The 16,886-nt window shown below is 42.5% G+C and overlaps 1 protein-coding gene across 1 annotated transcript; it reads left to right on the top strand.

Annotated features, from left to right (window-relative positions):
• Window positions 1-316: 316 nt before the first annotated feature.
• LOC311227270 (trypsin II-P29-like) lies at window positions 317-16,682 on the top strand. Its single transcript, XM_084312867.1, has 6 exons — window positions 317-409; window positions 3,156-3,176; window positions 4,062-4,245; window positions 8,771-9,027; window positions 10,722-10,864; window positions 15,876-16,682. Exons 1-6 carry the CDS (start codon window positions 352-354, stop codon window positions 16,230-16,232), a joined length of 1,020 nt encoding a protein of 339 aa, XP_084168993.1. The 5' UTR covers window positions 317-351; the 3' UTR covers window positions 16,233-16,682.
• The last annotated feature ends 204 nt before the right edge of the window (window positions 16,683-16,886 follow it).

Here is a 16,886-nt window from a genome sequence, read left to right as displayed (position 1 = left end):
TTTTTTACTTCTAATTTTACTATGTTATTTTATTTCATACTTATCTTGTTTTGCACAGTCTCTGGAGCGCAACAGTAAGAAGCATTTTGTATAAAAGTATTCTGTACTTCTGTATGACAACTATTAAAGAAACTTGAGAAACTTGAGAAACTTGAATAACATCTAACTTCAACACTTCGCATCGACAACGCCAGATTCCACCACAGAGCTACACCCAGGCCTGGAAGCATCACTTTGTGCCCATCCCTAGTGGGTAGCATGATGTAAGGTGCTGGAATGTGGGAGGGGCTTGAGCAGAGAGAGTCAGCTACTTAAGGACGAAGACCAGGTGAGAGAAACATACAGATTAAAATGGCTCTCTACAAGTTCCTGTGTGTGCCAACTCTGATGCTCATCCTCCTGTTCGAAGGTGAGAATGCAAGTCCATTTATTATCATCTCAAATCAATGCATTTGCTTAACTTCTATTATTAAGGGGGCTGACATGTGATTGTAGGGTTAAATGTTTGATGTGATTTATAATTCTCAGGTGTATTGTTGATAATCTCATTGATACTATGTTTGTTTTTGAGAGAGAGAGAGAGAGAGAGAGAGAGAGAGAGAGAGAGAGAGAGAGAGAGAGAGAGAGAGAGAGAGAGAGAGAGAGAGAGAGAGAGAGAGAGAGAGAGAGAGAGAGAGAGAGAGAGAGAGAGAGAGAGAGAGAGAGAGAGAGAGAGAGAGAGAGAGAGAGGGCGATTCCTCAGCCCTTGTGTGGGTGAATGTAACAAGTTCCTAACTTCTTTTTTCCGATATTATTTCATGCACACTTTATTCATTGTTTTAAATTATTATTTTCTTTTAAGTTATTTTGTTTGTTTTGAATTTTATGCAAATTTGCATTGCATGCGGATCATCCTTTTGTGTTAAATGTGTTTAAACCAAAAAATGGGGATGAATAGTTCAAGTGTAAAGTTCAACACACTACAGTGTTAGTAATCATTACTATGTAATGTTACAGTTAGTACATTGGTATGCCCATCTGCTATATATATATATTTTTTTTTTTCAATGCACATCTTAGTTACTTCTGGACAGTATTTCTCATTGTGGCAATAAATAAACATGAATTTTTTTGCATAAAGCAAGCATTTGTCGATTCTCGTGTTGATAAGAGTATAAAACTTGAAAAATATCAGTTAGATAAATTTAGAACAGATACAAAATATCAAGTATGGACAATCATGCGATTAATCAGATTAAATATTTGAATCGATTGACAGCCTTAATAATTACATTATGTCCATGACGTAGTTCAGAGTGAATAAGATAATTTCATTAATAAGATAAATGAAAAGACTTACCCCGAAGATGTTGAGATGGTCCAACTTATGATTTCAATGGGGAGTTTGACTGTTTACTGAGGTCTGACATTTTGATTAGAATGTACAATTAGTTATTTTCACCAAAGAGACTCTTTGAGAAGTTGGATGGCTCAGCCCATGTATTTGCAGTTGTAAAGATTGTAAAGTCAATCTGAATCACTTGTGGTGTGAATGTGAATATGTGATACATCATAACAAAATACTCAACCACTACTGTGTTTAAATAAATGGCTGCATTTATATAGCGCTTTTATCCAAATCGCTTTACAATTTGTTCCTCACATTTTACCCATTCACTCACACATTCACACACCGACGGCGGAGGCAACCATGCAAGGTGCCAACCTGCTCATCGGAAGCAGTTAGGGGTTAAGTGTCTTGCTCAAGGACACTTTGACACGCTGCCCGGGAGGAGCGGGAATCGAACCGGGAACCTCTGGATTACACACTATTTTTAACTATGTTTACTAACTATTTTTAACTAAATGTAACTATGGATGTACACTACCCACCCAACACACTTTACTACTTTACAACAAAGTCTCTTGACCTTTGACTACTTTACTAACTTTATTTTACTATTATGCACTTTGCTACTAAGTAATCTACCTTGCCTATATTGCTATCTACTATGCTAAATTATGTCTATACTACTATGCACTCAAGTTCGACGCAAACAATGTTACTGACCCCTTAGCTGCCAGAGTTGTACCCTTCCTGCTGACTTGTTGTTCAGAACTTGTAAGTTGTTTTGGAAAAAAGCTTACATTTGAAAACATTGGGTCTTCATGAATGAACGCAGTATAGGCTTATTATTCCATTAATGACTTGTTGCATTAGGATTTAGTAGATACTATATGCTCTGCCCTACGTACAGTATAGGTACAGTCTGTACTTATACTGTACGTAGGGCAGAGGCAGAGCATATATAGTATCTACTAAATCCTAATGAAACAAGTAACTAGAATATATTAAGCCTATACTGTTCATTAGACATGTAGGCCATACTGGCGCACACAAGACTTGTTATGGAATATTAATGCAGTCTATTGCCATGCGATTAGCTTTAGTTCTTATTTATTTATTTATCCACTGTCATTTCAGTGTTGGTGTAGGCTATATAGTGTATTTCAATATAAGTTGAATTGATTAATGATATATTCGAAGGAATGCAGGTTTATAGCTATATCAACCCCCTCCAATGTACAGTCCCCCCCCCCACCCAACCACCTCCAGTGTACAGTCCTTGGGAGCTGGTTCATTCTTTAGTCCTTGGGAGCTGGTTCATTCTTTAGTCCTTGGGAGCTGGTTCATTCTTTAGTCCTTGGGAGCTGGTTCATTCTTTAGTCCTTGGGAGCTGGTTCATTCTTTAGACCTTGTTCCATTGTTTTACTGGGAGTGACTTGTGAGTTAAGACCTTTTGTAGTTGTACGATGGAGGTCATCAGTGTCGTTTCTATAGCACTGAAAACCAGCCTGTCAGGTGAACGTAGGCGCTTGCAGCCATAAATCACAAATAACTTTCCACGTAGCCGCCCATAACTTTCACTCACTTAAACATTCAGGGCTCAAGAAAACGTTCTACATTCCAATCCGCAGTGCATTCAAGCTAGTGCTTTGTCTCTGTGGTGGTATAACAGGTTTGTCAGATTCTGACCTGTGTACACGATAGCACACACTATTTAATTATACAAAGACCTCTCCTCTCGCTCTCGTTTGCACACAATAGCATCGATTTGCTTTTACTGTACAAGGCTCAGGTTCTTCACACTTTTCTCTTGTGTCTTGATTTTCAGATTGTCTTTCACAACTGCCTGGTAAGTATTTAGACTAATTTCACATTTTATCATCATACCAGTTTATGGATTTAGTTTTTTAAATGTGTTTTCCTCTAATTACTTTTATTAAATGTCATTCATACTTGTTTTGGGAAATTAACTTTTACTTTAAATGAATCTTTAATCTTGAGTCAGTTATTGAACAGAAGTGAATTCCATCTATGCTTACCTTGAGCTGCAGTCAATTCTGAGGTGCCACGATTATTAAAAGGGGTGGAATTCATGTGTTAGTTAGACCAATGACCCCACATAGTTTACATATGTGAAAATAAATATATAAAACATATTATTTTGTCTCCCACAAAAAGAGCCAAGACTCACTATAATAATGAAACAAATCCTCACTGTGTTCTATGGAGGACCGGCTTGATTGACACCACAGAACAGGAATTGATAGAATGGCCATTGCTTTTCCATTCCAATTGACCAATCTCAAGCCCTGCCCTCTTTTCTTGATCCTCCAATCACAACTGTTGCCTACCTCTCCTCTCGGGTAAACAAGAATACCCTGAAGACTCTGGCAGGAGCACTCATTCAAGGGTACTACGACTATGCTTGCACCTCATGGTACCAATTAAGCACCTCAAAAGCGCTACTGCTTGACCATACTCCTAGAACCCACCTCACACGACCACAACACCAGAGGGAGCTCCACAAATCATGTTAAACCCAGATTCGGCTCAAACAAGGGACTAAACACGTTTCGCAATTATGCCACATCAATGTGGAACGCCCTACCCACAGCCGTAAAATAATGTGAATCACTACCCACTTTCAAAACCACTCTCAAAGAACACCTACGGGAGGCTGCAATAAAAAACTGGCCCCTCTAAATGTCCTAACCCAACCCCCTCCAATGTACAGTTACCCCCCCACCCCCATTCCGCGTGTGTGGTCGGGCTCCTGATAGCAGAATTGTGGGAGGAGTGGAAGCCAGTGCAGGAAGCTGGCCCTGGCAGGCCCGTCTGGAAAGCCATGGGTTCCATTTCTGTGGAGGATCTCTCATTAACGATATCACTGTCCTGACTGCTGCTCACTGCTTCCCAGGGTAAGGAATCATTGTGACAAGCTTACATTTCAGCCACGGATAAAACTTTTGAATTCCTGATTACCTTTATTGCCTCTTCTTTCAGCCTTAAAAGGGGAACAACTGCACATTTTCTTATCGTGAAGTATACACTTTCTATGTTATTTAGGGGGTAGTACAACAACAAGCCTGCAATACTCATGTCTGTCCTCATGCCTGTCCTCATTCCTGTACTGTCCTTATGCCTGTACTGCACTCATGCCTCTCCTCATGCCTGTACTGTCCTCATGCCTGTACTGTACTCATGCCTGTCCTCATGCCTGTACTTTACTCATACCTGTCCTCATGCCTGTACGCTATATTCCCACATAAAATGGTCAAGCTGCTCACAATTTTCTGGTTCTCGTTCTCATGGCCAGTTTGGCCACTTAACATAAAAATAAAACACAGAAAACATAGCAAATTGTGTTGCGGTTTTTGTGAGTAGGGCTGCTGCAATAATCACAAAAAACGGCTGCTGCAATAATCACAAAAGAGCCCTTGGTGGGTCTGCTTTGGGGAAAACATCACAACATCACAGCATCACATGCCCACCACAGTTAGGACAGCCGAAACCTGTCCAATCTTTCGCCGTCGACTAAAGATGTACTTCTTCAACCATTATCTGAAATGAGAAAAAAGAAAAAATGTATTAAAAAAAATTATAATCTAACCTAACTAACCTTACCGGCATGCACTTGTCGTAATATACTAACCTACACTGTAGCACTCAACACTTTGATGAACATTGTTACTCAGCTGATAGAGTTGTGCCCTTCCTGATGACTTGTCGTACAGAACTTGTAAGTTGCTTTGGATAAAAGCGTCAGCTAAATGACTAAATGTAAATGTAATGTAACATAATCACACAGGCAGCTCAGCGGGTAAATTAGCACAACATTAAATTAAATGACAGCCTGAGTACTATTTGCTGTAGGAGGAAACGCTCATAAGCTAGGGAAGGTATTAATTAACACATTGAGTGCCACGCCCCTTCCGGGAAGTGACCTGGCCTTGCCGTCCATTAACCCCATGTAAACGTAGTTGTAGTTTGTAGAGCTAAACCTATATTTTATATTATAGCTATGGGTCTAATAACGCTGTCGAGTGTCAGTGAGTTGCTTCCAGTCAACGTGCAAAAAACGGATACATTTTTCATCTGTACATTTCCGTTTTATACCGTTTTGAATATGAATATAGTTTGGGTGCTTCTGAGTAATTCCAGGAAAAATATGCGAAAACAGCGTTTTTGTGTAATTCAATAAACACGTTGTCATTATTCGCCTGATTATCGAATCTTCCTGAAATCAACGCTAGATTATCATTATTATATCTCCTTGTGCATACATGAAATGTGCCCTGGAGAGCGGCGCTCCCCCCCTCCCCTCCTGCACCCAACGGCACACAGCCATACACATAAAACACAGATAGCTTCAATCGTGGTAGAAAGAAATATCAGATCAACGCAAGCTTTTATATATAGAGTCCTTACCTGTTATCTGATCTAATGCAAATAAAATAATCCAATTATCTGATCGCCATTCCAGTTATCCACAGCGATCCTGTCTCCGACGTTGTTGGGCATTGCACATGAATGGGCGGGCGGGGTCAGTTGTCCAAACCATCCCTACAAGCGTGTGTATAGCGACCCCAATAGCACAACACAAGACAGGTATGAGAGTTTAACCAAAAACAGGGCATTATTTATTTCACAGGGGAAAAAGGGAGCACTGACCCTTTAAGGGTGAAATACACTAGAGTCCATGAACAACAAAAAATACAGCGCTGGTCCTTTAAAGGGTGACCGAAAAAACATCCAGGACATCACGGAAATGTTCAGGTAGTCAAGAGACTCACCAGGCAAAGGTGCCGACAGGGAACTTGAAAAACGAGGACCGCACAGAAGCGGTGATCACACAGGGAATATCCACAGGAGCATGGCGGTGCTCACACAGGGAAATCCACAGGAGCATGAAAACGTCCCAGCAGGAAAACGGCGCTGACGTCTCACACTGGGGACGCGGCAGTAGGTGGTAGGATGTAGATGGCACGACGTCTCATACCGGAGACGCGGCAGTAGATGGTGGCAACAAGATGACCTGGCAACGAGTGGAAGGCAGTCGGCAGTCTTTGTAGTCTCCCGAGGAGCTAATTACCAACCACTCACAGGTGCGTGAAGTAGAAAGGTGGCACGCCCCCTCGTTGGGCAGCATGCAGTCCTCTCCAGCCCTCACAGTACCCCCCCCCCCCCTCCACGGGAGCCACCTGGCGACCAGCCAGGCCCGTAGGGGCGGGAACGCTGGGAAAAAAATTCAGAGAGGCACCAGGGAAACTGACCTTGCTAGCTGAAGGGGCAGTTCTAGCAGTGGGGAACAAGGGAATAGCCGACAGGGTGGCTTCAGGGAAACTGACCTTGCTAGCTGAAGGGGCAGTCCTAGCAGTGGGGAACAAGGGATTAGCCGACAGGGCGGCTCCAGGGAAACTGACTTTGCTAGCTGAAGGGGCAGTCCTAGCAGTGGGGAACATGGTAGCTATCTGGGCATGCTAATCTGGCTACATAGCCTATGCTAGCTGTAACGCTACATTAGCATAGAGGCTGCGCTAGCTGCCGGAGCTAAGCTAGAAGACAGGGCTGGACTAGCATGAGGAAGCCGGTTAGCTGCAGGGGCTAACCTAGCAGACGGCTGGACTAGCATGAGAACACATGGGGTTAGCTGCAGGGTCTAAGCTAGCAGACGGCTGGACTAGCTCAGGAAGCCGGTTAGCCTCAGGGGCTCTCACATACACTGCCTGTGCCGGCTGGGGTCGTCGACTGGGCCAGGTCATACTGTTATGGTTTGTATAGCGACCCCAATAGCACAACACAAGACCGGTATGAGAGTTAGCCAAAAACAGGGCATTATTTATTTCACAGGGAAAAAAGGGAGCACTGACCCTTTAAGGGTGAAATACACTAGAGTCCATGAACAACAAAAAATGCAGCGCTGGGTGACCGAAAAAACATCCAGGACATCACGGAAATGTTCAGGTAGTCAATAGACTCACCAGGCAAAGGTGCCGACAGGGAACTTGAAAAACGAGGACCGTACGGAGGCGGTGATCACACAGGGAATATCCACAGGAGCATGGCGGTGCTCACACAGGGAAATCCACAGGAGCATGAAAACGTCCCAGCAGAAAAACGGCGCCGACGTCTCACACTGGGGACGCGGCAGTAGGTGGTAGGATGTAGATGGCACGACGTCTCACGCCGGAGACGCGGCAGTAGATGGTGGCAACAAGATGACCTGGCAATGAGTGGAAGGCAGTCGGCAGTCTTTGTAGTCTCCCGAGCAGCTAATTACCAACCACTCACAGGTGCGTGAAGTAGAAAAGCGGCATGCCCCCTCGTTGGGCAGCATGCAGTCCTCTCCAGCCCTCACAAAAATCTAATATTGTTACTGTAGGTCACATAGGGCTTCTTTTGGACAACCTGGCAACCCAGAGTGAAAGAAACGATTCAGTGACTACTGTGCTGTCAGCCTCCAACCCACTGGAAAAGGATGATGATAAAAAAAAAACAATATTCAAACGCAAATTTATCTCCACCTGGTGTGAATAATTTCCTTTTTTAACAACAAGCCATATTATTTTATAAAATGTGTAGAGCAGATTTCACTGTCTCTCTCATAAGAAACAAAGCACTATCTTCCAGTCCTGTCACATTACACGTATAGCTGGCTAAAGACTGGGGCTGCTTGGCTGATACTATGTGCCTGATGTATTGACAATTGAAAAGTCAGTACTATAAATGGAACATTTGCATGGCATTGGAACAGTTTATCAAGCACAAAAATAAAACAAAAAACAAAAACCACAGTAGGTACAAGGACCATCGTAAATAGGCTAACATATAAGATCCCTGGAGGAAGAAACGTATGGACTTTGGTGACTCCATGACCTTTCCTTTGATGCCACCATCAAGCCAAACTGAAAAGTTAAGGCCGAATTACCAGATAATTTGCTGTAAACATTCATGACCCCTAAAGGAATAAACCTATTGATTTTGGTGACTCCATGACCTTTCCTCTGATGCCACCATTAGGCCAATCTTTCCCTACTCGTTAGTCATACAATCACAAAAGTGATACATGCAGCTCTGAGTGTACAATTAATTTGCCATTAGTACCTATGAAATCTGCCATATTGGATTTGATTGCCATATTTTTTCCGACATTTACATTTGTTTAAAGTCCCTATTTTCCCCAACTCCTCCTGTTGCTGATTCTCTTGAAATGTGCGTCTAACTGTATTATTTACATAATTGTTGGCCAAACCGTCTGACCACCAGAAGTGGGGAGATTAAGACTTGGTGGAGATCTGCACATTACTGAGTTCATTATTCTAGTTTTTAGTTTGTTCTCAAGTAGAGATGAATGAAGTGCCTTGTCCACAAAAACATATTTCTTATTTATTACTTTAAAAGAAAATGTATTTATCATTATTACCTTGCCTTTTTTCTTTTCAGCAATAATAAAAATAATATCACGAGTCTGACTGTGATTTTGGGCGGCGACAAAAACGACACTCGGGTCAATCGAACGGTCAGCCAGATCACCTGCCACAAAGGATTCGATGCACAAAGGTTTGACAATGACATCTGTCTCCTGGAGCTCTCTTCCTCTGTACACTTGACCAGAGACATCCTGCCTGTCTGCTTGGCAGCACCACTAAGCTACCTAAAAAATGGGACCAACGTCTGGGTCACCGGCTTCGGGTACAACGGTGAGTTGGAGCAGCCCTGGAATAAATACTTTGAACAAAATGATACTACAGTAAGTTCCCAACCATTCATTTGATTGGAGAAGACTGACATTATTCCATGAGTGCTGATATTCAGTATATCACTGGGACTTTAACCTCTTTAGCCCGAGCGGTCCATCGGCGGACCGCAAATGACATCACGTCATAAATCAATCTCTCTAGACTGTATGACATAATGTTGCATTTTTAAAAAAAATGTAGCCAAGAGTAAAGACCCTAATCCTGTCAAAACAGCAGTCATAGTGTATATTTTCAACAATACGTTTTTTTACCAATAGGTTAAATTGTTATTAATGAAATATCAGTTTAGGAATTGTGTTCATAAACTAGCGAATTTCGGAAATAAATGAGAACGGCCATTTTGCTGTAGTCTGTTATGATGCAGGAAAGACAGGGCTTTCAATGATGGTCGGAATTTCGAAAAACTACCCTACCCAGCCCAAGCCAACAGCAAATTACTTCCTGGATCAATATTTTTTATTTCTCTTATTTCTCAGGATTATCTACCACAAAACTGAACGTTATTGGCATAGATTGGAGCACAGTTAGTGTGTCTACCTTCTGTGAACGTTTAGCATCAATCTGCATTGCAATTCGATTAAAAATGGCCGAGCCATATCCATTATAAGAATGGAACTGTACATACAGTAGATTTAATTCACGGTTCTTGCTGCACGCCTGGTGATACTAAATCCAAATTAAACTCTGTCATTGGAAGGAGTAGATTTGGCCCGATCCATAGATGTGCAACTTGGCTATAATAAGGTAATTTATAGGCCTGCTATTCTATATTCTATAATAATATTTCAAATAGCATGTGTCCGGATGGCAGAATTCAGTACTGTATCTACAACACATTCTGTTTAACCATCTTCCCTTTATTCATTTGCTTAGATTTGTTGTACATGTGATCTCAAGAAGGTGCTGAACGAGCTCAGTGGCAGTTCTTCATGTCTGGTTTTTAATCGATTGATTGAAAAGTTTATTAACAGATTGCAGAATGGGTACAGTACAGTACAGCTCAATACATACAATTGTTAAGGGGATGCAGACCAGAGAAAGACTTTTGTCTTGTTTACATCAGGGTCCCCCATTTTCAATTCATCATAACATATATGATATACACAACATACAGATAGACAGTACTGCTACATCTATACATTTATGACATACCAGATTTGCAAATACAGTACTGTTTGTGGTACAAAAAGTGTCCAGAAAAAGAGTGTATATACATTTGACGTAGAAACTGTACATACAATTACGTGGTAATTTTTAGTATGGTGTTATTCACTGTCAAAGATGCAAAGAAAAATCATAATTTATATTCTCCTTTATTTCATCACAATTTACTCAAGCCTAGTAACAGACACAATATTTCTGACACTGGGAATACTTTCCCTGAGATCCATAGATGTCCCTAGATATCAAGAACATGCAAATGGACCATTTACAGAAAATAGGGCTTAACAGGTTTAAACAGATCTTGTGTGTATTCATTATTCCACCACTGCTGCTCATGTTGGAGAGGGGAAGGACCAAGTAAACAGAAGGTTTTGATTTCAATCCAAGTTGTAATTTTCTGTGATTTGAACCGCGTATACCGGTTAAACTAATTTGTGTAAAATATGTTGTATCTCTCCTATTACATGTAGATTCCTTTGTCCTGCCTGATGCCCTCCAGGAAGTGCAGGTTCCAGTGGTGGGGAACAAACAGTGCAGCTGTGCCCATGGGCCAGGCATCACAGAGAACATGCTCTGTGCTGGTTTACTTAATGGAGGGAAGGACGCTTGTAAGGTAACTTCTGCTTGATCAATGAAATGTAGTAGCCTACATAAAAATGCCATAATATAAAAACTCACCTTTTCAGTGCTTGTCCACATACATTTGGGTCTCTGATTTTCTTACTTAATTAATAGGTTACATTTAGAAATTGTATAGTTTTTGTAAATGTCAACAATGCCACTGCAAACATACTACCATGTCTTCACGTTAATTTAGCTAGTTATCAATTGTCAAACTGATGTGAGTAAAATGGGACAATAATTGTATCTGCGTTGTATCTGAATGTACAGTAAGGCATTTGTATGTTTATATGTGACAAGGCTTTCATTTTGGGAACTCACAGATTGTTTAGTGGCAACTCACGGCCCCCTAGTGGTCAGAAAATAGTTATTGCAGCTTTAATCCATGTAACAAGGAACAGCATCATCCCAAAAGTAATTTTCCGTTAAAACGTGGAAATGTTCATTATTGCCAGCTGCTTTATCTGAATAGCTTGGAATAATTATGAATTATAATTAAACATTGCTTTTATATTGCCTGACACTTAACTGTATGTGGTGACAACAAAGTATAGGGCAGGGCTATATGTAACTAATGCTAATGCAAATGCTATCGAAATGCTGTTGACCTTCTCTGTAATTGCCATGTTATGTTTCTTGTCACATGAGTTAGCCTGCCACAAGACCTGTCTGTACACTCTGTCCACATACTACATCAACAGTCTTGACTTATGAATGAATAAGTCTCTTCCAAAGCTAGAAACAAAAAGCAATATGTCATACTGAATTCTATTAAACATGATATATCAGGCTATATTCCAATATAAAGGCAGTGGTTCCTTTATTAGTTGTTTCTTGCTGTATAGCTATATGCCAAAAGGCACGTGATTCCAATAACTATATATAATATATTTTTCAAAATCGGTCAATGGAGAAAGGAATGATGATTTTCTCTGGTTGGAACACAGAGGATAATAATAATAATGCAGGACCTCTTTAGGGGGTCTTTATTCGGCATGCAAGGAACTGGACATGCAATTGGAGCGGCACACACACACCGGGATGCCTGTACGTTAATGCCAAGCAAGCAGTGCAAAAATGCTTCCGCATTCGTCACCGCACGCTAGTGCGGTAAAGCGCCCTTCTTTTCAGACAAATGCTACCGTGCGTGCACCGGCGGCGGCGTGCTCGCTCAGGTGCGTGCGTGCGCCGGCGTGCTCGCGCGAGGTGCCCGCGCATGCACATGAGATCCGACACGAGCGGAGCTCAATATATATAAGTCACCGCCCCTTATTCAGTATCTAGCAAATAGCTCAATTGGCAAGGACACATGGCTGTGGATCCCATGGCTTGTTTGCTGGCGAGTTCGAATCCCATCGAAAATATTTTTTAACGTGATTTTTTTTTAACGTGTATTCTTTCGGTTAAGGTTAAGGTTAAGGTTAGGCATTGTTTCGGAGTTGGTTAAGGTTAGAACGGTTAAGTTTAGGCGCTGTTAAGGAGCTGGTTAAGGTTAGAGTTTGTCAAAGAGAATGGCAATATAATTTCTATGGTTAAGGTTAGGCATGGTTAAGGAGTTGGTTAAGGTTAGAACGGTTAAGTTTAGGCGTTGTTAAGGAGCTGGTTAAGGTTAGAGTTTGTCAAAGAGAATGGCAATAGACAGCCTATTTCCGCGCGACCTGGGCGCTGGGCGGCGGAAAATGAAAGGCGCATTACTGCATGCCACTACGGTAAATTTTTGCACTGCTTGCTTGGCATAAAGCTACACGCCACCGGGATACACACACACACACACATGCATTGTCTTTTTCTCAGTCACCGATGCGGTTGAGTCTCTGCGCCTAACCCATCCCGTCGTCCTTCCCCCCATGGGCAGCCGGGAGCAGATAGGGCGTCAACGTGAGCCGCGCCTCGGGGACCAATCCAAGTGCTCCTGTCCGTCTTCGTCAAGGACGCCACAGCGTTAGCGATCTGTTGTTGTGCATGTTTTTCCATTGGGTTTATCTTATCGGGGGGACCCTTGCGAGCACAGGGAGAACATGCAAACTCCACACAGAAAGGCCCGGGAGGTCCCCCACCTGGGTACCTGGCTCCATGGAAACCTGCGGGAATCGAACCCTGGACCTTCTTGCTGTGAGGCGACAGTTTTTTTTTTTTTTTTTATCTTTTTATTATAAAAATAATCAGTTTACATTTTATGCATTTTCTATATATATATACACACTATATTATTTAAATGTATTACTCACATTTCCCAGGCATAGCCCACCCCCTTCTTTTGCGCTTCCCTAAATCAACCAACAAAAACAGAACAAGCCACAAAGAAAACAGTGTTATATATACTTATTTCCTATACAACAAATCAAGCATAACCAAAAAAAAAACTCCCCTATCCCACCCAAACAAACCCACAAAAAAAAACCTATCCAAAACCAAACTCTACTTTACCTTTTCCAAACTTAACACATTTACCACTGTCAATGAACCATCTCTTAAATATCTCCTTACTCAGCAATTTCTCTGTCAACATAACATCCATTTTCATTAAATTCAAAAAGATTGGCCATACTTCCACCTTTCTCTGCTCAGAAAAAGCAATTCGCCTTCTCAAGACAACCGCATACCTGGCATGACTCAATACATAATTGATGAGATTTCTCTCCTCCTTCTTTCCATCTAATGCACCAAACAAAAAATATCTCTTCCAATCTGTATATTTGATTATTCCCCAGCTCGCCCTCATGCCCTCTTTCAGCTCTGCATGGAAGCCCTGCAGGCCTTCACACTCAATGAACATGTGCATAAAACTTTCATCTCTTAATTTGCACACATCACATGTTCTACTTATCTGTGTATCTATATTTTCCACTACGTCTTTTTTAAATAATACTGCTACACCACATGATCGCTCTGTACCATGATTTACATATAATACATCAGTCCATTTCCTTTTCACATCATTCATTATATTTTCCGTCCACCACGTTTCCTGCAGCATCACTATATCTGTATTAAAAGTCGATATCACCTGCTCAATTTTAGTTTTGTTCCTCAACCCATTCACATTAAGCGATGTTACAGTGATGGCAGCGCACATGACGAAAAATATATTGATTATCCTATATATCATACCTTATCATACCTTCTGAATACACCTCCCTTTAGCACCTCTCTCCTCTCTTGATTTTCTTTTCAGTAGGTTGATAGCAGATGGGCTGGTGTCCATCTCCTCAGAGTCCTCTGATGCAGCCCCCACCTCTTCCCCGGTCCCTGGCAACCCCTCTGAGCCTCCTATAGACCCTTCCCTCTTCTTCCTCTCCTCCGCGCATGTAGACGTTCCCTCTGCCGCGTTCCTTTCGCCGCGCGCCTCCAGATGCGCTCTGCCGCCTCCTCGCCCGCCAGCGCTGCCTCCCCGTGTCCGCGGCCCAGACCCAGTAGCTCTTGTTTCGCCTGTAGATGCTCCGGATCCCAGCTGTCTCTCCATGGACTTCAGTGACCTCAGCAGTCCCGAATCAAAACCATCTATGTTTTCATTCAGGCCTGCGGTGTCCTCTCTCCCTCTCTGCCACGCTGTCAGCTCCTTCTCCTCGTCATCTGCGTGCTGTGTGCTCAGGCCGTCACTCTCCTGTTCACTCTGACGCGCACTCAGCTCTGCGCTCTCCCCTGTCACCGTCTCCACTTGATCTCCATCTGGGGTCTGCGTGATCTCCTCCTCTTCCTCATCCTCCTCCGCTTCATCATCTCCTTCGTCTTCTTCCTCTCCTTCGTCTTCATCATCTGCTTCTGCCTCACCCTCGTCCTCTCCACCTGTTTTCTCCGTCTCAGTGGCTTCTCCTCCGTCGTTTCCACTCTTCTTGGCAGCCCCACCGGTCTCACCTCTCGTACCCTGCTCCTCGTAGCGCTTCCAGGGCGTGCATGTACACTGCTCGTACTTTTCATCACATCCCCTGCACTTTCGTTCAGTGTCACACTCTCGAGCGTAGTGACCCTGCTGGGCACATTTGTGACATTAGAAGTCCGGGCAATCTCTCAGGACGTGACCAGGCTGAAGACACAGCCTACAAACTCGCACCTGCCTATTATGGATCACTCGAAAATGTTCCATCCCCTGTTGAGTCTCAAACCGGGTCGAATACGGCAGGGATTTGACATACTCAGTGAACTTCACTTTCACGAACCTTGTGCCGTCTATAATGTCTGTTCCAGGCCATGTCCTTCTCTTGATCTGCGTTACCGCCGCCACACCCCATAGCTTCAGTTTCTCGAGAATGTCCTCATCCGTTACGTATAAAGGCAGACCCAAAAAAGAGACGACAACCTCATCGTTCGACAGTTCTGTTGCCATTATTCTACTGTCCTTGATTTTAAATCCGTCCATCAGTTTCTCCTTCACCTTCTCATCCATCAACATGATTTCATACTTCTTGGGCGTCTTGTATCGACATCCAATGACAGTCCCACACTCCGACTTTATCGCCCTCAAAAGCTCCATCATTGTGACTCTATCAGGCCCCTCAATGTCCACCGCAACTGTTAATCTTAACTCATATTTTCGTTCATTCATTTCATCCGTCCGTCTCGGAATCCGCCCACCGTTCGAAATGTTTGTTGCCATGATTTCCCATCCGAGCCTCGAGACAAACGTCAATTTCCCCCAAACAGCTAAAAGCCGTTGGGGGAAACTACACTATACAAAAAACAAAATAACACTCTACTACTTACTCTATACTCACTTTAACCAACTATCTCACTATCAAACTCAAAGCTTCCGCGCGCTGTCAAATTCAAACCGACCCGTCAAAAAGAGGGCGTGTTCTAGGCGACAGTGTTAACCACTACACCACCTTGCCGAGGATGGCGATGGAGACATGTTAACGGACCCCATTGACTTCCACAAGCATCGCTGCCAAATTCTACCATAACCTTGACTGTGCTTGTTGGGTGTTGAAATGACTTCCTGTTTGTGACAAATCAGACAGGCTTGTAAATATTTCTTTTGTATAATTGTCAACCTCTTTTTGCAGGGAGATTCAGGTGGACCAATGGTGATCAAACAGGGTACGCAATGGATCCAGGTTGGAGTTGTGAGTTTTGGCAGAGGCTGTGGCCTCCCTGGTTTCCCCGGTGTCTATGCCAGAGTGTCCCAGTTCCAAAAGTGGATCAACGACCACATCACCGGACATCAGCCAGGCTACGTTTTCTACTCTACTGTTGGACCGGATCCAGATTTCTTTTTCCAATGTAAAAAAGACTCCCTCTGGTATAATGAGGATTTCAGTATCTTTAACGGTGGTACAAAGATGATTAATTTCCCCCACCTTGCTCTCTTCTCGCTCATTCCTATTGTGCTGTCCATCTATGCCCAGGCAGGTGAAGCATAAGGCCTTTCAGGGGAGTGTTCCTATACATCAGGGCTGGACAAACCTTTTGACCTAGAAGGCCAAAAGGTAAATTGGGTGGTGGGCTGAGATGAGAGATGTAACAAGTAGGAAGGTCATCACGTCACCATGGTGTTTGTTAAAAGGCCTTGTAATAAGCGAGCTATCTAGAAATGTGTTCCCTGGTGTGATTAAATTACATCAAAGTAGACCGACTTGAATACTCTCTAGAACCGTTTGGAGGATCAAAAATTATTTTGGTGGCCCACGATACTCTCTATGGCATTATAGCATGTTTCTCATGGCCAGTAATACACTTTATATAATATGGTTCCATGAAGGCCTCTTTGAGCCAATTGTAGGTACAGTAACCACTTTGTGCCATGTAGAACTATTTTCTGTAACCCGTCTTGCATACAGAAAATAAAATTGTAGCCATGAATAAATACTTACAATGCACATGATTGTGTGAATTTCTTTTTTTGTACTAATTTGAAATTGACTTGGTAGAGTAATGCATCTTTTTATTGTCTCATAATATTATTCACGAATTTGCATGTCATCATGACACGCACATTTGTGAAGCGTTCCATATTTCCTATTAAAAAAAATTAAAAATTAAATTTTTACAAGAAAAAAAAAATATTCAGAATAATT

This window comes from Notolepis coatsorum (genome assembly GCF_963971535.1).
Source record: "Notolepis coatsorum genome assembly, chromosome: 4".
Lineage (NCBI taxonomy): Eukaryota > Metazoa > Chordata > Actinopteri > Aulopiformes > Paralepididae > Notolepis > Notolepis coatsorum.
This window is presented reverse-complemented; position numbering and strand designations above follow the sequence as displayed.